General features: G+C 41.1%; 1 protein-coding gene across 1 annotated transcript; it reads right to left on the reverse strand.

Moving 5' to 3' along the window:
- Nucleotides 1-6: 6 nt before the first annotated feature.
- TNNT3 (troponin T3, fast skeletal type) lies at nucleotides 7-22,839 on the reverse strand. The gene is made up of 12 exons (XM_085302188.1): nucleotides 22,827-22,839; nucleotides 22,749-22,760; nucleotides 17,723-17,734; nucleotides 10,321-10,339; nucleotides 9,630-9,675; nucleotides 7,889-8,005; nucleotides 7,442-7,519; nucleotides 7,084-7,197; nucleotides 6,771-6,880; nucleotides 5,785-5,875; nucleotides 2,700-2,740; nucleotides 7-208 (listed from the first exon to the last, which is right to left on the reverse strand). The coding sequence occupies exons 1-12, from the start codon at nucleotides 22,837-22,839 to the stop codon at nucleotides 160-162; spliced, it is 702 nt and encodes a 233-aa protein (XP_085158314.1). The 3' UTR covers nucleotides 7-159.

Below are 22,839 nucleotides of genomic sequence, written 5' to 3' on the forward strand. Positions count from 1 at the left end.
AGGAGGAGGGGGGAAGAAAAGCAGCAGCAATAGGCAGCCCAGGCTGATGTTACAATTTTTGTTATTGCTGAGGCATGGGAACACAAGTGATTTGTGAAGGAAGAAAGAGGAGACCAGCAGGGTTCAGGCATGCCACTATAGGCCATCTTGCCTGATTCTTTACTTCCAGCGCCCGCCAACTTTGCCCTTGGCTCCTGCCTTCTTGCTGCTACAATACAAAAGGAAAGAAAAGCATGTCAGCATGATGGAAGCGGTGGGGCTCTTGAGCATTGTGCTTTCAGGTCAGCAGTGAGCTGCTTTTACCTCTCACACATTGGGCACAGAGTGCATCATGGGGAAAATAGGCTGATATTGTGGAATCAGATTCCATCTCAGGCCCTTAGTGAAAGGCCAGAGTGTGCATGCCTAAAAGAGGTGGACATTTCCAGATTCCTGCATTATCAGACTGGAAATCCCAGTGAACTCAGCACTAACAGTGACAGACCTATCCAGTCACAGATTTTACATTCCCAGAATTCAAGACTGTTTTTATCTGGAATGTAGGTTGTAGATCTGTTTCCACAGAAAATTTCCTCATTATCGGAGAGCTCTAGTCAAGTATCTCAGATGATCTAGTCATCTGGTAGTGGAGACAAAAGAGCTTGAGCAATAATTTAAATACAACTAAGGACTAATAAGAAAATTGCTTTGCTATAGCAAAAGTAGTGTGACTTCTTCCTTACATCGTGAGGGGTACTGTGACTTCTTCCTTACATCATGAGAGCAAGTCTTTAGAATGGTGCAAGTAACCTTTAAAGGCTTCTTCTCGTACATGCATCCTGGTCTTGCTAAGGGAGGATGCATGGGAGCAGTCCAGCTGCATTCCCCACACAAAGCACTCAGACAAACTCTCTAGTATCTTCTTGCACACCAAATGGCAATCCTGCATGCACGACACTTACCTTCTGACTGAAAAACAGGCATGCCTGGATTCAGAGAGGCTCCAGGCAAGAAGTTAGTCAGGTTAGATTTTGCACCAGCTCCCACAGGCAGTGTCCAGGCTTTTGGAGCACCASACATCACCAGACCCTCCCATCTCATGCAGATGATGATGAGGCTACTTCTTGAACCAAAGCACATGTGAACTGGGCTCTCTGACACTGCAGAGCATGAGTTTGGGAGGCAACACATTGTGGTGGGGCCTTGCCATCAACAAGGAAGCCCCCTTCAAACCAGTGGTTCCTCTAGAGAGAGAAAAGAATGAGAAGACAATATTTTGGGAGATTTTTGTGGTGCTACCAGGTGGATTGGTTCAAGAACACTAGCTGTATTTATGGAAGGACATAACACAGTGACACAGACACACGCATAATGGATACTTTACCTTTTGACCAAGTTAGACTTGATCTATTCCAAAAATTGACCCTTTACATGAGAGACAGAGCAGTTCCTGCCTTAAATTCATTCCACTGTCCCTTTTGCCAGCATTCCCACTGGTTCAAAACTTGGTATAGGAACTATACAGCTCCTCAGACTAAGGTGGAGTCCTTTTCTTTCCACAAAGGCTTGTCATGTTTGATGTTATGCGTAACCTTTAGAGTGTGCTTAGGGAGATTTAATGAAATCTAAAGTGAAAAGATCAGTTGATCTTTTTGTAACRTATTAACAGATATTGCATTGGAATGTGACAGTCTGTTTTGGGGAGAAATACAACTGTGCAAAAGCCTTAAGAGCTCTGGAGTTCCCAGTCCAACCTTTCCAAACAATATACTATTGCACTAACAAGAGTATCATGTCTTTTGAGGAAGCAAACGTGCAATCATAGTACAACCTGCTGTGGGTTGTGCCCCTAGAAAGGGCAGCAACACTCAGATAAACCATGGCATCCTTCTACAGCTGCACATTCTGTTGAGGTTTTTGAGCCGACAGCTCTGTAAAGAAAATACTATGGGAAGGTCAAGCCTTGTGTTTAGCACCTACACACGACTGATTCCACAGTATTGTATTCCCATTCCCACTGGGGAGGTGGGAAGGCAGTGTTTGGTCACTTGTATGATCTAAAGACGACCACTCCGTTCTGAGCATGCTGAGAAGATACAGAAACACAGTGAAGATCAGATCCTAACATTGGAGAACTTCCCCTCTTTCACTTCGCCACAGCTCCTCTCTCCGTCACTTTTCTGCATGCACTAGCCCTCAGGCATTGTCTAGCCCTGGTTCTCTCAACAAGCTCACTGTAAACACGTAGAATAAAGACATAAGCATCAAAAATCTATTTAAATATAAGTCATGTGTGGAARGAAGGTGGGAGAGAGAGGACAAATGAAAAGAACTCACAATAGTAATCCCATGATGTTAGTCTTGTTACACACCATTCCTTATAATTTTAGCAACCACTTGTTTATCCTTCATAAACAAGGGTTGTATTCCGTTGTGTATTCAAAGCACCTCAGTTAGGTGTTTGAAAACTCCAGCAACAAGCAGATGGAAATTTTACTGACACTGTGTGAAAAAACACAACTTTTTTTAATATTAGCTACTAGAGTCACTTCAGTTTCCCCATCATTTTCTCAACACAGGGCTGGATAAGAGTTACCCTTTCATYTCCAGCCTCCTTCCATTGCAACAAGAAAATGTTGGTGTTGAGGCTGAAGTGACAACTTCAAACACTGAGATCATATTCCCCAACSAAAACCTAGGAAGGGGATATGGGTACTTACTGCTTTTGAGCCTGATCAATCCGGTTCCTGAGGGTGACAATCTGCAAACAATATACATGACCAGGGTTTTTAAAGGTATCTGCTGAACARCCTGAAGTTCCCCTTCACAGGAAGGGGAGTTTACCTGTTTGAGTGCTGGAAGCAGGTGCCTATGATAGGGATTAACACTTCCTTTGAAATAAAAGCTCACCATCRCTTGAGGAAGAGAACTGTTGCTACTTGATAGGAAATCTGCAAGCCAATTTCACATTTCAAGAGAAAGAACTATATAATCTTTATTAAAAGAGTTCCTGTACAAATTAAGCTATTGTGAACTGGCATGTCAAACTRCAGGTGAGTGAACTGGAGTGAGTATCACCCCCTAGCCAGCAGGAAAGCTTTCTGGACAGCCTCATCCCCCTGCATGTTAGCCTTATCTTCTGWCTCTTCTTCTACTACTGGCACATTATGAATTTCCTAGGCTTAAAGACCTTCCATGGACTCAATGGGGACCTTGAGAATGGAAGATGGGTCACATATTCTGTCAAAGCACCTTTTGTTGGCTGGTAGAGCAGGAGGTGAAGAGAATGCAGCAGCTACCACCTTCCCATAAAAGAGGAAGATTTTTAACAGGGCTGAAGAAGAAAACAGACAGGAGCAACTGCAGCAATCACATAAGAAAAGATTGAAGTGGAGGCTCCAAATACTTTCCAAAATTTTGCTGCTGATTGTAAGCCACCAGAGATTTTGTCCTACAAGATGGAACATACCTTTGTGTAGCCATGGGTAAACTACAGACTTCAACCTGATGCGTGGGAAAGCAAACATCTAGCTCTCATGGCACAAGCACCTCATGGCCTAGCTTAGCATCTCAGTCTTAGCTTGTAACCCAGAATTCAATAGTGAAATCCTGGGACTCTTCCCTCTTAGGTAATGGGAATGCCYAAATGTACCAGAGTGTGAGAGAACGCCCTCTTTTTCCTCTTCTAGTTTTTGTTTGTAACCCAGTCTTCATTCTGCCTGGTTTTCCTTGGGTGGAAAATGCATGTGCCAAGACTTATGCTTTGTTTCTATTTTTGGTGTAATTCAAAGTTCTTCATTGGCTCTGCAGGTCCAAGAACTGATGACCCAACATTTGACTACTTAAAGTGGCACTTGACATTCTCCACATGTGAAATAAGAAAAAGAAAACAATAAAAAAAACATACATTCAGGGTAGCCCAACAACTGGTATTTCCTGGTTCATGTCTTTCCATGGCAAACAGAAACAAAATACAAGACTGAAACATCAGAGGGAACAGGACAACACAAAGAAGGAAWGATCAGCAGATCAGCTGCTTGTGTACTTACTTGTAGAAGTTTTTAAATCTGCAATATTGGTTTAAAACATTTATTGCAACCAAGTATTTTTCCTAAATGTAGATGAGAACTAGCTCTGTCTTCAGTTTTACTCAAGGACTTAAGACTTACCTTCACTGGTAACTTGTAGCAGTGACTATGATATTCACTCTCCAAAAAAAGCACCAAAGAGCAACAGACACTAGAGCTAAATAACAGCTCCACTCCTGTGTGTCCCAGTTCCTTCATTTGTCTCTCGCTTGCATTCTTACTCGCATCCTCCTCATACCCTTTGCTATTTGCCACTTACCTTTCTCCTCATTTTGTTGGTTTTTTTTGACTGTCATCTTCCCCTTTTTTTTCCGCGTGTCTTCTTTTCATCTCTCAGCTGTGCCTTCTACTTTGCACATTGTTGTACTTCCATTGCTTTTCTTCATCAGCTATCCATCACTCTCTCTATGTAGAGGCCTCATTATCATTGTATATTCTTTCTCTTCCCATGGCTTTAATTACTGTTAYTCCACACCTAGTTGACCTATCCTTAGCTGGCCCTCTCCCATGCTTTGGATCTGAATAAGCACGCGGCCACACAAGCTGGAGAATCTTTCCAAAACCCATTCCATTCTTTCCTATGAATTCCAAGATACTACATATGAATCCTTCTGCATCTGCATGTGTCTCTGGTACATCTGAGTGATCTCCCACATAGTATCAGAAGCTGCATAGAGAATTATCTTCAGAGATGGTCTGCATGGATTGCAGGCTCAGTTCTTTAGCTGCATCACTGTTGGACCCCCCAACCCCATTCCTAAATTACCACYTCATCTCTTTAGAAGAATGGAAGGTGAGAGAAAAAGGAAGTGAAGGGAGACACACAAAATTCAGTTTTCTCTTTTCTCTCTGCACTTGGAGCCAAGAGCCAACTTGCTGTCTGGCCCAAGGTCTCTGACTATGCGGCAGACTCATGCATTTGGTAGCCGTTGCTGCTGCTGTTGCACAGGCAAACTCATTGTACTTACTACTTGGATAGCTCCTGCAGCCTGCAACGTAGTGTTAAAATCTAAGAGAGATTGAGACAGTTATGTTGATGTTGCTTGTTCTCTGTCAGTGTGTGTCTGTGTAATTGGGGATTAAAGGGAGAGCAAGACAGAAGGATCTCCAATAGGATTTCTCAGCCACTGAAACTTGATATAGGTGAGTACAGACCTGTGACCATTTGTAAAAGAAACATCAACTGTCTGTTACCATATGACGCTTCAGTCAGGTGCTCCTGTCTGGAGACAGGTTTCAGCAACTCCAAAGAGTTCAGTCCCYGGGGAATCTGGGACAAGAATAGAACTTGCTATTCTTTTGTTTCACACACTTCAGGTGTGACGTCGAAGAATCGCAGAATCATGGACAGGATTAAAAATATTATTTTGCAATGGAGATGAGTGAATTGAGAATCTGTATGATTTTTCAGGCTAGAGTTACCTGTATATCAACAAGAATGAACAAGTGTGGATGTGAGTGCTCCATTTTCTGTGGGGCTCTGAAATCCTTCACACTRGTCTATTCAATTTCAGCCTAAAATGTGAAATCTGGTCAGCAGAAGTTGGCGTATGAGGGAAACTGCAGATCCAGGTGCCTTCCTGGCTAAATGTTACAAAGGGGCATTGGAAAAGCAAATGATGCTGCTGCATAGCTTTTTTTCCCTTTTTTTTAAAGAGGAATATCATTGATTATGTTTTGGACCCAGTACCATGACCAAAAGGGCTTCTCAACTCACCTCATATTTTTTTCTTTTAATCTGCTCTGTGAAGTCATACTTCTCATTCTCCAGCTGGTATAACCAGTCCCACAGTTCCTTAGCCTTGTCCCTGAGTGTTTATGGGGAAAGAGAGACAGGAGAAAGACATCAAATCATGTATTTCCTTTGGTTTTCAGATTACTGGTGATGAGGCTTTTTATAGTTTCTGTAATGCAGCTCATACATCTTCCTGCAAAACCCTTACTCATTTGAAATCTACTCAACTATTTTCAATGTCTCACCTTCTTACCTGAGAACTTTTTAGCCTTGCATGCTTGCATATGTCAGGCAGTAACATATTTTCTACAGGTTTAATTTTTCTCCTAACTCTTAATGAGAGACAAGAGTCCAGGGGAATTAGATGAGAAGGAAGGAGGACTCTGAAGGCCGTGCAGATAAGCAGAATAGCTGCCATTGTGCATCTCATCTTTCTTAGGACTGAGGTGAGCCAACCTCATTTTTCAATTGTATGTAAATGCCAACATGTGGAGTCCAGACTATAATTTAAAGACTGCTCTGTAACAGAGCACTCAGTTCCAAGCAGAAACCCAGCAGAAATCCGTGCTCATATTTTAGTAATTCTAACTCACCTCTAGGAATGCTATTATAATATAAATGCCAAAAGAGTTTTAGTCTGAAGTTGATCTTAGAGCTGCATTTAAAGTTTGTAGCTAGTCTGATAGGTGACTCATCCCTGCTCATGGAGAAGGCTTATGGGTCTACACCAGGAGCATAGCTAGGTGGCTACCAAACCATTTCAGCAATACTGCATGTCCTCTTTTCTCCAAATAAACGTAGAGCAAAATTTAACATTGTCCTTTGATGAAATTTGAGGAAGGCTCTGTCCCCTCCCGAATTCTTTCACTAGAGAAGGCCCCAGAACGATAAGAACAAGTTTCAGTGAGTTACATTCAAATTTGGAATCRCTGCCCTGTACCTGTGGTAAGCGAGGATAAGCGTGTTACCTCAGCTTGTCTTCATTAAGGTGGTCGATGTTCAAGGGCTTGCGCCTCTCTGCCAGGACCTTCTTCTTCATCTCTCTAGCTGTCTGCTTTTTCCCTCTCTTCTGGTCAGCCTATTTTCAGAACATCAGTTAATGCCAGGCAGCATAAATTTGGGTGAATGAAATGAGTTCAGGGACAGAGCAACCAAGACAATTTGCTAAGGAACCAGAAGGAGGAAAGTCAAGCTTTGTTCTCATCTTGTAATGAAGACTGTTGCCAGTCAACTCCACGGTTTAATGCTTCCATATTTCTTCCACTGATCCATGCTTTTTACCTTAGCCAGATAGCTGCTATACGTGGCACCCATGGAGGACAGAGCCTTCTTCTTTTTGAGATCATCCTCAGCTTTTCTCTTGGCATCTTCTTCCTCTCTCCGTGCCTTTTCTTCCTATGGAGTRTGACACACAGAAGCAAGTTACTCTAGGGGAGACTCACAACTTTTGCAGCAGCTAGTGTCATGGCAGAAAATGTGACAGGATAAGTACGATGAGAACTGAYGGCTCCCCGTGTCTTGCCCTTGCTTTAAGAGGGCAGCTGTTTCTTATCCGGGCTGTCTGAGGCAGGCAGAGATGTCTGGAGAACTCCTCTCATTAGGTGCTGAGATGAAGAGAGAGAGATGCAAAGACACTTACTGCAAGCCTTGCTTGGCGTTCCTTCTCCTTCTCAGCCCGGATTCGCTGTTGCTCTGCTCTTTCAGCTCTGCGCTTCTCCTGCAAAAAGCAATGGCAGAGTTACAGAGTCATCAATGTGACCTTATCTACCTGTAGTATCCCATGCCACCATCACCACCAAGAGGTTTGGTTTGCAGACAGTGAGCTATCTATTCCCTTGTCAGGGCATGAAGAACAGGGCTCACAGGCAATCAAAATGCCTCCTGTGAATTTCCAGGTGTAAAATGCCAGAGGCGGAGAGAGAGGACTGACATGGAAAGAACCCACTTGGAGGTAACAGGAACAGTTGTTTCTGTTTGTGGCAACACATCTTGCTGCCAAACTCTGACTGAGGACTAATGGATTCAACTTCTCACCTACACCAAATCTCTTAACCTAGCCCAGAGAAATGGCTCTACAAAGACTCACAATTCTCTCCTTCAGGGCAACGAGCTCTTCCTCTTCCTTCCTCCTGGCTTCAAAGTGGCTGTCAATCAAGGCCTGCAGTTCAATCAAGTCTTTGTTCTGCCTCTTCTTTTGGATGTCCTGGAAGAACAAGCAAATACATTAAGSAAGCCCATACTTCTCTACATACATGCCCTGGAGACTCCCAGCACTCTGCCTACACGCACAGAAACGAAAGCACTATGTGTCCACAGATACGCACAGAAATCAACATAAGCTTCTCCATCTAGCTTAAATGCAAGGTCAGCAACATTCAAACACTTGTCTAGGTGACAGCCAGGAGCCAAGAAGTAAACAGAATACACAKCTCATTTCCTTGCATCACATTTTATCCCTGACTTTTCTTAGCTGCCATGTCTTTGCATGTACACAAGTTTTACTCAAGGGTTGAGATATAAATGTACCCTAGAAAATGTTCTTGTATTTTTGGGCAGAAGCAGACATTTATACGGACTTTAGAGCACAGGCAACTTCACTAAGCATGTGCTTTTTAAACACCAGGGCTGCTTTATTTTTCTGTCCACTTCCTAGGAAAGTATATGGATCCCTGTTTATTGTTAACAATGTGTTGTCATTTTAGGTAGTGTTTCTCAGTGACATATCAGTGTAGGCTAACTTTYTTAAAAGCTACCTTTCCTGCTTGTCACTATCTAGCTAGGCTGCATTTTTAAGCCTGGCTTTCTAAGAAGGAAGGCTCATGCAATCACACTGCCTATATGTTTGTCTGTCCTCCCTCTCCCAGTAACTTTCAAACTAATTACAGCAACATTTTTGAGAGGAATAAAGATTCTGCTGATACTACTTTTTCATGAAAGTCAGAGTGCAGCTAGAGCAGAGAGATCTTAATCAGTGCTTCTCACTGAGGAAAAAACTCAGCCTCTTCTCYATGCTCAGAGATAGCAGTTAGTTGACAAACCAACAAATGTAGGTGCTTTTGCCTGCCAGATGTGGGGTWTCAGAGGAGGAGAAAAAGATACTGTTGCATAAATAGGAGGGAGGTATGAGGCRTAAAATACTGCGTGGAARAGAGTGAGAGAAAACCRCGTACAAYTCCACAGAAAACCAAGCTTTGTTAYTTTTGTTCCCYGTGGAACAACTCAACTTTTCAAAATGCTAGTCKGTTGTGCAGCCAGTTCCTGGCTTCTGGAGGACACAAGCTCTTCACAGGCATAATATCCAGCCTCTGGCACTGGAGAAGCCCTTTTCTGAGCCATTCCAATCATCCCTAATCATATTTCATTACTCTTGAGCCAGAGGAACATCCTAGAACTACAGAAATGCAGTACAACTGGGGAAGTATATAGAAGTAACAGGAAACAATATAAGCCAGCTTGCCCTGGGATAACTGAGGAATATTCAATAGAGAATGAGAGCAGGAAAATGAGCAGTTTGCAGAGAGAGAGATCTGAGGGCTCCTAACATGCTTACTTTCATCTTTCTTCATATATTGGCTTCAAAGATTCAAGACAAAAAAAAAGTGCATGAATAAAGATTTCAGCTTAGTCACATTAATAAAGAATACATCCAGAGAGTTTCAGGGAGCAGAGTTCAGGGAGCCTGTGACTGAAAACAGGCAGCAAAGCATCCATCCTTTTTCTTTGACTTTATCCACAGCAATATCTGTACAGGAGGAATTCTGTAGGTTTGTATGTGCATGTGGCTGAGGTACAGACAGACAAACACAGATAGGCTCAGAAATACTTACATCAAAATCTACTTTCTCACCCTCCGGTATTTTAGGAGCAGTTAGTCTGCAGAGAGTCAAAAAAAAAATCATCTTAAAGAAAAAGGATTTTTTTAAAGATCATGTCCTGGACCGACCTACAGGGAACTGCACTAGACACCACTGTTCTTCATGGAAGGTCAGGGGCAAGCAGTTGCTGCTAAAAAGGTTTTTTATTCCCAAAGTCTATGGTCATTCCCTCACACATGGAAATGCATGGATCAACAGAGTCAGAAGGTGCACAGGAAACCTTAGTTAAGCTCAAGCCAGCCCAATCCAACATTTGCCATCCTTCCTACTGCCAGCAACTCTGGCTGGACAGGTTGTTTTCCTGTCATGGACTCTCACTAAAGATTTACTGTCAAGTCGCTCATCTGCACATAAAGTTGTGGGACTGCTGTGTCCTGGAGAATTCATGACTCCACCAACTCTAGCTGTAAGAAAGACAAAGGAGTGATGAAGAACTGGTCTTAAACCCTGGTTGGTAACTACTGCTAAGGTAGTCTCTAGCAGGAAGCATGCAGGAACAGCTGGATCTAGCATGAAGGAAGGAGAAGAGAGGGTTACCCAGAGGCTTCTACTGGCCATTTTCCTAACAGACAACATACAGATTTCTCCTAGATCAGAACAACTATCCTGGGGGTTTTGAAAGCTACCCACCCCTCATACTTACTTTATCCTGGGCTTCTCCTCTGTATTTGGAAACATGGAACGAAACAGGAAGAAAAAAAGGGAAAAAGAGGGAGAGCAGTTAGAACAGAGATCATATAAGCTCCTACAGTTAAAAAAAAAAAAAAAAAAAAAAAAAAAAAAAAAAAAAAAAAAAGCCTGAAGGGCAATTCAGTCTTGGGGGAAACATCCAAGAGGAACTGGTTAAATCTTGAACATTTCCAAAAGAAGCACACACATTCACACATCCCTTTTGCTAGGAGTGAATCTGTTTTTAATACTTGAAACAGAATTTGACAGAAAAGAATCAAGAGATTGTATAGAAGTCCCAAACGTAGCATCTGGAAGGCAAGTCTCATTCACATTATAAATTATTTTCCTCAAACCATCAAGAGCAAAGCTCTGAGAAGGACAGCTGAGCTTGGGGGAAAAAATTGTCTCTTTCAGTCAGCACTTCTTTTACTGAAGTCACTGGAGTTAATCTGAATTCAGACTGGTGTCAACAATAACTAGGATTAGACAATTTTGTTCATATGCCTCATAGAGGGGCCAGGAAGGAAATATTTGATTTGTTTTCTCCTGGCTGTTTTCCTCCCACACACAGCTCTAGATAGCTTAGGGCATGCATCCCTGAGACAGCTGGTTGTTGTGGTGTGATGCTTCCTCCCCTGCACAGCAATGTGCCCCCAAACCCAGCTTAGAGAAGCCCATCCTCTCTAAGCAAGCTCCCTCTCCCACTGAGGTACATGCAAAATTCCCATGAGCGCGAATGGGAACGATCCCTGTGTCTCCAGGAGAGGAATGGTGCCCAGATAGGAAGGCTAAACCATCACAGAGACTGTTAACTCTGGGTGCTCTGGCAGCCAGAAGTGTCCTCTTGCAACTAGTGACCTTTCAGTGGCTTTCAGGAAATGTTTTGTCTTATGAGCTACTTACTTAACATTTGTGCTTGTGATCAATTCTTCTCCCTGCTATGCTTTTTAAACTTTAGTTATTAACTCCAGTGTAATCCCAGTAAGTTCAGCACTGCTTTCCTCACAAATAGAAGTGAATTAAAGCTACGTGTTTATTCTGGCCTAGTCTCACAGGCACCAAGGTTGACTTTCATAACCACACGCTACGTTTGAACTTTCAGGGATGCTGCTGGATTCTGCTGCACAAAACTCTCTCCATGCTCACTTGGTGCAAGGCATTGAGGTAAAAAGCTCACAGCCTATTGAATGTAGGAATTCASTTTTCCTCAGGGGTTGGTCCAAGAATCCTGCTATTCATATCATGATATATAAAGTCTTTTTTTTTTTTTTTCAGAACTCATTTGCATCTAGCTATTTTGGGACTGGTGGAGGAAATTGGGAATAGCAAGTGGAATGAAATAAAATGAGATGCTGTAAAATAAAAATAGCAAAAAAATGATTCTGGAAAATATTTAGATGAGGCATTAGTTGCAAGAACATTGCATAATCAGAAATGGAGGAAAGGAATCTAAATGGATGATTGGAAAAATTAAGAAGAGATGTGACAAATACATAAAAAGTCAGGAATCAACTATTCTGAGATGTGAGAAATGCATTAAAGAGGTCAGGAATCAGCTATTCCAGAATCTCACACCTTCCCATATCAATTTCAATATGAAAACCTTTAAGGTAAAGATTTTTCTCAYTTACTACAAGAACACAGCCTACCAGAACATACATCAGTTGAGGCCTCTGGATGCTTGAGCAATACTAATAAAATAAATACCATGTAATTAGAAAAGTGTTTTTTGAACACTTTTATAAAGGAAACCACAAATCACTCCTCGAGAAAAAACAGCATTAGCTAAAAGATGCACTCTTGTATTTCTCTGGGTTTTTTTTAATATTTTGCTTTACAAATAGCCAGTGAGCTTCTTAACACATTTGTTAAACTACTTTTTGTCTGGAGGGAGGAAAAATAATCAGATTAACCAGTCTATGAGGGATGTTATTCACACAGGATTCTCTTTCCTCATGACATACCCAGATAATTATCAGAAATATTCCTGTTTAATTTAAAGTCAGTTAGTAAGATTTGTAACTTCAGAGAAAGAGACTTGTTACTTCAGAGGGAGAGAGAAAAAATAGACAGGAAACGAGCGATTTTGTTTGTTGAAACCAATTGCCAGGGTTGACAGCTGTTTGTCAATGACTGGGTGAATCTGATTTCAGTCACCATCAAATCAGCACTTTAAAAATAAATAAACCAACAAACAATTGTCAAAAAATATTTGTCAAAGGTTAGTTGCTCCTGAAATAAGAAATTGTAGTTAGGATATTTTCAGTTACCTCTAGAAAACCAGAAAAGTGGAAAAAAGAAACATGAGCCTTTATTAAGAAATAAACAGGAATAAACTTGCGCTTTGCAGTGCATGACCCAGCATGGTCCACACTGCATGCACTGCAAAAGCAGCCCAGGGCTATGATTTATTTTTACGTTGCCCCTTCTTTCAAGGCACTGAGACAAGGAACTGGGCCAAAATCTGTTGACATGCAAGAATTGTAATAGCAAATTCCTGTTCCTATTGTGGATTTTGACTGATACTCTGCTCATTCTGCCCATGAAGCATGGGTCTGTGGCAAAATCCCCGCATACAACCCTGCCAAAAGAAGGCAAGAACTATTGGAAATCCAAGTTCACTGGCATGGTTATTAGAGATACAGTCTCTGAGTTTCTGATTTTCAAAAGGATTAGCTGAAGAATACACCCTACCATCAATACAACCTCACTTTCTCCTGTTTCATATGTGAGATACTCAGACAGTGCTCCCCCTTTTGGGGGAGTCCTTCTAAACTGCTTTTCCTTGATTCAGAAATTCCTAAGCAACCTTCTTGCTTCCGCTTCTCAGGAAGCACTATCTCTATCTCTCAGTGTGGCCTTGAAAATCAATATGCTATTGAAAGGAAAGAAAGAAGAAAAAAAAAAGGAGAGGGGAGGGAATCCCATTCTGAAGTGAAAATTGATGTAAGGGGCCCAGAAAAGTCCTCAGAGGATTCTCCTAAAATAAGAAGAAGCCTGAAAAGTGAGCAAGCAAATTAAATCAGAGGTGAGGGGGAAACACACACACACAAAAAAMCAAAAACAAGACAACATAGAAAAAGCCAAGTAGTTGCAAATGGTGATGAGCTCTGTCATCAGAAACAGCTGTCCAGGTGTTCCTGGAGTCTCGGACATCAGAACGCAACTGAGCTACCTCAAAGGCCTTTAAAGTCAGAAACACTCTTTCTATAATTAAACTGGTTTTGAAATAGGCTCAGGGAGGGCTAAGTTATCTGCCCACACACAAGAGCAAAACTGACCTTAAAACACTTCTAGATGCATTTTTTTCACATGAATTTTGTCTCCACCCACATGCTCAAGCGCCCATTTAATCAAGTATCAAGAACATACTTTAAACCCATGGCTTGCCTCATCAATTTGAATGAATTTATTCACATGCTCTATGTTTAGCACAATTTTAAGTGGAAGTCTAAATATTTGTAGATTCAGGTCTGGAAACCCTGACCTTATAGGTTGGGTGAGGCAGGCATGTCTATGCAGGGCTCTGTGCAGATACTTTCCKGGGGTTTTTTTTGGATTGGCAAGGTTTGCTGAGAGACATGATACAACAGATTCTAGCTAAAAGACAAATCCAGCACAAGCTTCTAGAGCTTGGTTGTCACCATCCTCTATCATCGAGAGGGAACATATGCCTCTTGATACAACCATGAACCCCAAGAGAGACTGAATATGCACAGTGAATGATTCTTTGTGGCGGAGATTTTTTGGCCCAGTTCCTGAGTTTCCAATCAAGTGAGGAACAAAAACAAATACGAAAAAAAGAGTGAGATGTTAGAAAGATGACTTTGTTGCCTTAAAACAACACCGAGCTACCATCATAGTATTCGCCTTCTTCATCAGCTGTAAGTTGAAGGATAAAAGCAAGAGGAAAGAAGCACATTAGTCAATCCACAAGCAGCACTGTCCTAARAACAACTGTCCCAGCTCCCTCCCCACTATGCTGGGAATCTCTGACTCTGGAGAACAACCGAGAACAGAACACAGAGAAGACGATGTCTGACTCCTTATGGGAGCAGAGAGAAAATATGAAGGAGGACATTTGCCGCTTGCTAATTTCTAGTCAGGAATGAATGGACTTAAAAGTCTTATGCTGATACAAAGAAAATGCCAGATCATGAACCAGTGCAAACTGGAGTCATTCCATAAAGCCACATCACAGGTCTACAGGCTTGTACTAGGTAAAGGTGTGCCCTAAAATGTACATTCCCACATTTCCCAGGAAAGTTATACCAAGATATAAAACAAACCAAATGATCATTTTTGTCTCTGAGAGACGCTTTCATTTTCCACTTGGTATTGAAGCACTGGTCATTAAAGTCATCCTATAAGAAGCTAAATAATAGGTCTTGCAAGAACCTGAAAAAGCTTTTTTCATCCTCCTAAAGACTTTCCTGAATATCTGTTATGAAAGCTTCAGCCTTGTTCACAAGGAACTAAGAGCAAAGCAACAGATGCAGTCAGACTGCTGTTCAAGCCYACCAATGACTGGACTTCTTGTATCTGAGCAGCAGTGTGGAAACTCAACATCTCCCCACAGAAACTGTGCTTTCACAGACTGAAGGGCGAAAAGTGCAGCAGAGCAACAGCAAAAGGGCCTAAGGGACAGTCCATACCTTCTCTGCATGCAATCTCTTCTTCTTTAGGAGCCTCATCTATAGAGCACAGCATGCATACTTGCAAAAATATTGCCCAGCGGCAAAAGGCACAAAGGATGTTAAAGCATTCAAAGGGGATTTGGGATGGGGAGAGGCACACAAAAATAATCCAGATGATACAAAAGATAACATCAGTTTATGAGAGGTCTTGTTCGCCTCAGTCACTCTTCTGCCTTCAGGCACTGGTCTTGCTCTAGCTTTGCTCTGACATAAGCAAAAGCAACACACAGCCCTTGGAAGGCAGCCCGCTTTCCCTGTTCATAAAGCATCTGGATGAAACAAGAAGACAAGGCAAGCGTCCTGTTGTTACGACTTCACCGCCTCATTCATTGGCTTCACCAAGTCTGCCTCCAGGAAATTTAGACCTTATTTCTGGCTAAGATATGCAAAAAGACTCATTTAAAGTTCGGCACCTAAAGCAGTGTTTGACCTCACTGTTTGAGACTTTGCCCCCAGAGCAAAACACCAGGGAAAACCTCAAAAAGCACAAGTGCCCTTTGACTGTATCTTTAAGATTTCTTGCCCTTGAAATTTATGTTTTTCATTCTGTATGGAAATCCAAGATGAAGACRTGAACAAAAAGAGTAACATCATATCTTTTTTTTGATATATTGAAACTGTTCTTTCTGTTTGCAAAATGTATATGAGTGAATTAAATTTAAATTTTTTTTGAGTGCACTTCTATAATTATCTGTAGAATAATAAAAGTGTCCTGGTACCCCTAGTATCTGTTGTGAGTTTCCAAAGTGCATGTGCTTACTGGTTTAATTGAGATTCATGACATGCTGCTGGGGCCGGATAGGACAGAGGACTTTCTTCGCGTTTCCAATACATTGCAGATTGTGTGTTCCAACTTGCTTCACATAAAAATTGCTGCATCTGTGCACATTTCTACCAATAAATTCAATTTCCTTCCTTTCTTTTTCGGGTGACTATTCAATTGGTGGGCTTGTGTACCCTTCTTTTGATGGCACTGATCTTTTTGTTTGCAGTTTTCTTCCCATTCTATTAAGAATCTGAAGAAAATCTACTTTTATATTGCATAGAGACCATGAGAGTTTTAAAATCTTAAATATCAGCAGGGCCCTGTGATGGGATACTTCTTGGCTATTAGAATGACTGAGTGCTTCTTTTAAAATAACTGTCTGAGGTATGAAACAAAGCAACCTGGATATGGACCAAATTTCCTGGTGCAGGATTTGTTTACGTATTCAGCCTTCTATRAAATACTATGGAGAACAGCTTGGAGCACCATACAGTAAAAAGTCAGCTTAAAGAGGAGCTTTCTCACAAGCAGTCTGGATTCCCTGAAGGCTTCTCAGGTCCTATATCATGTTGGCATAGTCTTATTTTGCTGAGAAGAAAGTTAGCAATGCTGCACACAACAGGATGAACAAAGATAAGGAAAACACATCACACTGCTGCTTAGATATTTGTTTAATCCCTGCCATGCAATGATAGCTCTGCTCAGATAAAAAGGGAGAACATCACACTCAGTGGACAATAGCATTATGCCATGCATTCTTTATGCAGAAGAAAAATATTCTGTCTTCTATTTCCAAAGCAATCCTGCTCCCTCTTTTCTCCTGATGGCCAGTTTCAGAATAAATTGCAGGGTCATAATAATATTAGAAAAACCAAAGCTTCCTTCCACAGGTGCCTGCCAAATCCAACTGCACAATTTCATGTGTATGGGAACAAAATATTCAAGTACTTCAGCTATCAGTTAGAAATCAAGGGAAAAATGTGATCTATTTTGTATCACTAAGTGGATTTTATTCTTTTAGTTTACTTTTCTCTGCTGGAGGATTTCTTAAGGTTTCTTATTATGCACTCATCTACTCTCACTTCTCTGCCTGTCTGTTGCTCACTTCTCTCTTTCCACAACAACAATTCGCATTAGCCCTCTCTGGCAGCGGTCTCTAGGGTGCACCACAGAATGACTGCTGAGCACTGCTCAGCAGCTGGGGTTGTTACTCAGGCGGGTTCCACAATGTGGAACCCTAAGGGACAGGTTGACCTGCAAGCTTCAAGCGACAAAAAGCCTGAGGCCACTGCAGTGAGGTTTAGAGCTGCAAGCAGAGCTGCAGGATCTGCGATGCCTTTCATGTTTTAATATACRGTCCTTTTCTCCATGTTTAGCCCAGCCAGAGCCACTCAGAGGCCCTTTCCCTCCCACGCTCCCTCTACTCCTGATCTTGAGCAAGGTCAATGTTTTTAACACTGTTTTCCCGGCACTGAAAGAGAAAAAGGGTGGGGAGTCTGTAGATGCGTCACATACCTTCTTCAGGGGCTTCCTCTGCAGGTGCGTGGTGCAAGTAGTGATGGAAAGACAGGAAATAGAAAAAAACAGAACAAATATTTAAAATGCTTGGAAGCCTGAGGAAGAGATCAGGGAATGCATGAAGGGGGAAAAAAATAAAGGAATTAGTGAATTAAGGCAAGGAGGAAAGGTATCTGGAGAGGCTGTTGAGAGTTAAAGATGCTGTAAGGTTAAAGAAGTAGTAAGCAAGGAGATTAAAGGAGAAAAGGGCTGCAAGTGATCATTTGTGGTTAATATTCGTTTCTCTTGTTTTGTTCTCTTCTACCAATCCAGGACTCCTGTTCACACACAGACACACGCACACACGCTCACAGGGCAACTACACAGAGGAAATCAGAAGTCATGTCACATACCTGGCTCATGAACTTCATCAGGTGTGAAGTGTCATGGAACAAGGTGCGATGGAGAATAAGAGAATGAGAACGAGAAACCTGTTATTTTCACACTCCATAAGGGCTTTGGAGCCAAAGGGGAGACGTAGAGATAAAAAGGGGCTAGGGGAGCAAAGTTAAGAAGTAAATCTGCCGTAAAATAATTTAATTACATTTGAAATAGCATATAAACAGAAGTCACAGGGTGAGAAAGGAATTCTGGCAGGTGAAACAGGCAGATTTATAACAGTGAGAAAAAAAAAAAAAAAAAAAAAAAAAGATGAGCATTATACACATAAAGCACAGGTTGCCAGCACAATGTACCAAGATTTACCTTGATTTTAAATATGCACATGAACGTAATCAGCACTTTCAAAGCACTCTAAGAACCACTGGACCTGTCATTTGCAGCAGTAGCGCTTCATTCATTCAAACTAAACACAATACGGTTCGGAAACCTTCTGAAATGCTTGCTGTATTGCATCCTCATCATTAAGCTAACTTCAGAAAGCTCTTGGTTTTCCTTTTGTAGATGCATAGCTCGCATCATGTTCTTCTTTGAATACAATTTGGAAGTATAGCTCTATAATCTACCACTGTTCTTCACATACATTTGCAGTCTTGATTTACAAGGCATTATTTTATAGGAAGAAAGTACTGATTGTAAGTCTGTGCTGATCTGCATTACATTTCTGCATTTTTTGACAAAGCAAGAATTGCTCAGCAATATGGATTTGAGGGGCAGATTTTGCTTTTCAACTGTACACACACCATTGAGCATTTTTCTAAGCAAGCATAAAAGCAATGCAAAATCTCTCAGTATTTATATTCCCTGTGTATATTCAATGGGTCAAATTCTGCCTCAAAATTTGAAATGAAGTTTTCGCTATAGGAAGAAACATTCATTCTCATGTCACAGGGTAGAATTTGACTCATTCCACAAAAACACCTTCTGTTGATCTACTCTTTTACAACATTACACATATTCCCTAGTATTCAACATCTGTATGCAACAGGTAAGTTTCCTCCTCATTACACTTTACTGAGAAAAATAAAGTAGTAATGGAATTAAAAAATAAAGGCATGCAAGTTACAAGCCATTATTAACAGATCTGTTGTTATCTCCTGTCACCTTTAATTCCTATGCAAGCTGTACCTGTAGGCAGACACACTGGGGAGTTTAGAAGTTAAATCACATACCTGGAGGGGGAGCTTCATTTAGTAGGAGGTGTCAGGGGAAAAGGATAGGAAAGGAAGATAAAAGAATTAGAAACAAGTTATTCAGGAAGGAAACACCTCAAACTTTGGTAAGCCTAGGTTGAAGGAGTATCATTTGCATACTAAGTTATAGGGCGTTAATACTGGTGAAAAGGGACAGTGGGAGATGAAGTACACAGGGAGGGAATGCCATAGAAGTAGAGGATAAAGGAATTKGAATGTTGATGGATTGCAACAGGTTAAATCATGCAAATTGATCAACTCTGGGCAATTGCAGGGACACTGGTGAGCCTTAAATTTAAAAGGAGCCATACCTAGGAAGCGAGTATTACAGGTGTGTAATGTAACCTATCTCCATTATATGTGATAGCCTTTAGCTATCAGAGCATGCTTGAGAAAATGATATTTGCTGCAAGCAAATACATTTTGGATGTATCTGTATGTTTGCATCTGAAGTTCCAACATCTAAGATCCACCACTGGCAAATTTGGGGTTTAGCTCAGCAGAATTTAAAATATTCAGGCCAGCATAGGGCCTGTCTGTTGCAAAGAAATAGAAAAGGCTCAGCTTTGCGAGGCTTTACTAGAATGAAGCAATTTGTGTTTCTCTTCTAAAGTCCTGAAGTTTTCAGAAGCACTAAGATGGTTTTTGTTTCTTCTAAGCTTTCTAGAAGGTGATGCTTCAGTTGCAAACAAGAATTACAGCTATTTACTACAGAGAGAATAAAATTCAGAGTTCTAAGAATAGATTGATTTCTCATGACTGTTTTTCTTCAACATCTTCAAATTCCTATGCACACAGAGGTTTCAGATGAAGATAGAGGAATTTAGAAATCACAGACTTGCACACTGGTAAGTAGWAATGCCCATAAACAAAACCAAAGGAATTAGAGCAAGAAAAAGAATGGCAACAACTCTGAACTTGTGCTGGCCAAGGTTATGACTTAAAATATGTTAGAGGACTAGAAAGACAACAATGTTAATTTAAAGAAAGAAACTAATTAATCACACAGGGATAGGAAGTGACAGGAGAGACTCTCTTCAACATTAAAGTTTTCTTCTAAGTTTGTTATATTTACATCTTATTTTTGTTACGCTTTGTGTTAGACAGACAGCTATGAGGGGAAAGAAAACACAGGGAGGCTGTAAGWACGGCCTTACTGTTAATCAGATTGATTTAATATGCTGTTGTTTGGGCCAAATTTTGAACTCATGTATGTCAAAACTTGAGATAATCACACAGAGCTTTAGAAGGCACATGGGTGGGTCACGAGATACTAGCAGGAGAAGGCCCAGAGGCAGGAAAGCAGCTGGGACAGGGGACAGTGGCAAGGACCGTTAATCTGTGCAAAGTAACGTATAAAYAGGTAATAGAGAAGAAAGAATATGGTTAAAATAGGGATAGATGGGTGTGAAGTGAGAAGCTGTGAGATTAGGAAGGAAATGAGGAAGAGCATGCAGATGGATGTTGAAGTGTTAAGTCATACAAAATCAATCAAACAGCCCTCATCTCACTAACTTTAACCATGGAGTGCAGCTCTGAGTTTGCTCAGTGGCTACTATTACAGTTTATACATTGAAAGATCTGTTTAACAAAATGTTGCTACGTTTTTCATGCAATAGTTAGCTCTTATCCTCATTATTATGCATCACAGGCAGAGGAAAGTATTATTGATGGAAGATGTAAGGAAGCTATAAGTTACAATTTATCATTAATATCTGTATTTTTATCTTGTTTTCTTCCACCACTTCGAATTCCTGAGTATAATATTAGAGTTACTGGTATATCATTTTCCATCAGAAACCACAGTTCCAATTAAATTTCAATGTTTCAAAAATCATGTAAATTTAGCTAGCATTTTGGTTAAAAAAAAGGAAACTTTTTCACAATTGCAAAAGGTTGAATAGATATTAACATTTCTAGAACAAAATCTTTTCACTTTTTGCTGTGGGACAATGTTTCATTCCAAATTTGCATTCTTACATTACAAGGTATATGYCCCGTATTATCAAAAAAGCCAATAATGCAGAAGCATTTCAAAAAGAATTTTCACACTAAATGTAACCATTTCAAAAGTCTGAACTCCTCCCTAGAGGAAAGATTAAAAAATGAAAATGTTGGATCAAAATGTTTGATAAATAAAAAATAATTTTCAATAGCTATAAAATAAGGGGATTTTTTGATGAAAAGTTTCCATTTTGTCCCAATTCAGAACATAGCCCAATTGTGAAACTGTCCACTGCTTCGCGCAGTTAAATTTGCAGCACACAATAACCCTTCAGATTGATGCAGAGGAATTCAGAAGTCACATACCTGGTTCATGGACTTCTTTAAGAGGGAAGTAGCAGGGAAGGAGATGCAAAGAAAGGTAAGAGAATTAGAGCAAGAAACAGAGAATGATTTAAAAAAAACTTACACTTTTTTTTTTTAGCCAGGATGGAGGGGTTAAGGGGATAAAAACCATTAATAAGATTAAAAGAAAAATAGAGGGCATGTATAGATGTGAACTGGAAAACTGAGCAGATGGAGGAGACAGTACTGGGAGATAAAGGCCATGGATGAATAGCATATATGTCCATAACAAATACTGTTGGTGGCCCTTGGCTGACAAAAAGATTTACTTGTATTTAAAGCCCTCTACCCACAGGTCTGAATGAGTGAAAAGAGTATAGACAACCAGTTCTTATTCATGTGCATAGAAATCCTAGCTCCTTCAGAAATCAATGTGCGTGGAGAAGCTAGCATTGATTTCTTTAGTGCCCGGATTTCACCWCCAGTGCATAGGGCTGCACACTGGCAGGGGAAGGTAAATCTGGCCACCTCAGTGCTTGCCAATTTGCAGGACAGAGTGGGTGTCCAAAGCTGAGCCCCATGTGCTGATAGAAGGCCAGAAGGGTAGTTTAACAGTGGGTTTGGATTGAGGTGTTTGGGTAAACATCACCTCCTATTTTGCTAATTGTACAGACTGTTCTGCCAGCTCTTGCCTTTGATGCCYGTTATAAAAGTGAAAATGCAACTCTGCTGTGCCCATTTTTGCATAATGCACATTAACCCTGGAAAATACCATTATTTTGGAAAAAGTGTGCAAATGTTTCTTTTCTCTGAACTGCCATTTTCTGTAGATATGCTGCAATCAACCAAAACAATGATATTTAACCTAGTGCTTAGTCCAACAGAAAACTAGATATGACAGTGGYGTGCTCGTTACTCATGATGTCAGATAAAAGAAGTCTTTCCATCTCAGTATACATTTTTGCAAAAGTGAATTTCATTCCTATACAGCGATCCAGGGGCAGGAGGAGGTGGTGTGCATGACCTGAGAGACATGGCTCAGACACAGGAGYTTCAAGCCCAGCCCCAGGTGTGCGCCTGACCGGAAATGCATTTGGGAACACTATCCCCTTACCACCTGGTATCCACACAGATAGTTTGGGTATAGAAATGGGAGCACCAGAGAAAATATCAGCAATGCCCAACTTGTGCTCCAGGGTCYGGGCAACACATGCCACCACTGGGGAGACCATCTGGTGGTAGCACCAGTGGCACCATAGAGAAGAACTGATGTAACCCCCCCCCCTTTTTTTTTTAACAGTGATTAGTGCTTATTACTCATCATATTGGCTATCCCACAGGGGTATCCAACACTGTCAAAAGAAGAGGCGAGTGAAGCAGCTGTCAGTAAGCATACAGAGGATATTTTTGTATCCCTGTCTCTTCACCACCTTCGGGATTCCTGCATGCATTACCGCCTCGGACAGAAGTAGAGGAATTCGCCAGTCATGTCACATACCTTCCTTGTGAGCTTTACCAGGTGGGAAGAGTCACACAGCAAAATGCAAAGGAAGACAAAAGTATTAGAAACATTTACTCAGAACAGCCAT

This window comes from Rhea americana, unplaced genomic scaffold (assembly GCF_003343005.1).
Source record: "Rhea americana isolate MKP2758 unplaced genomic scaffold, rheAme1 scaffold_187, whole genome shotgun sequence".
Lineage (NCBI taxonomy): Eukaryota > Metazoa > Chordata > Aves > Rheiformes > Rheidae > Rhea > Rhea americana.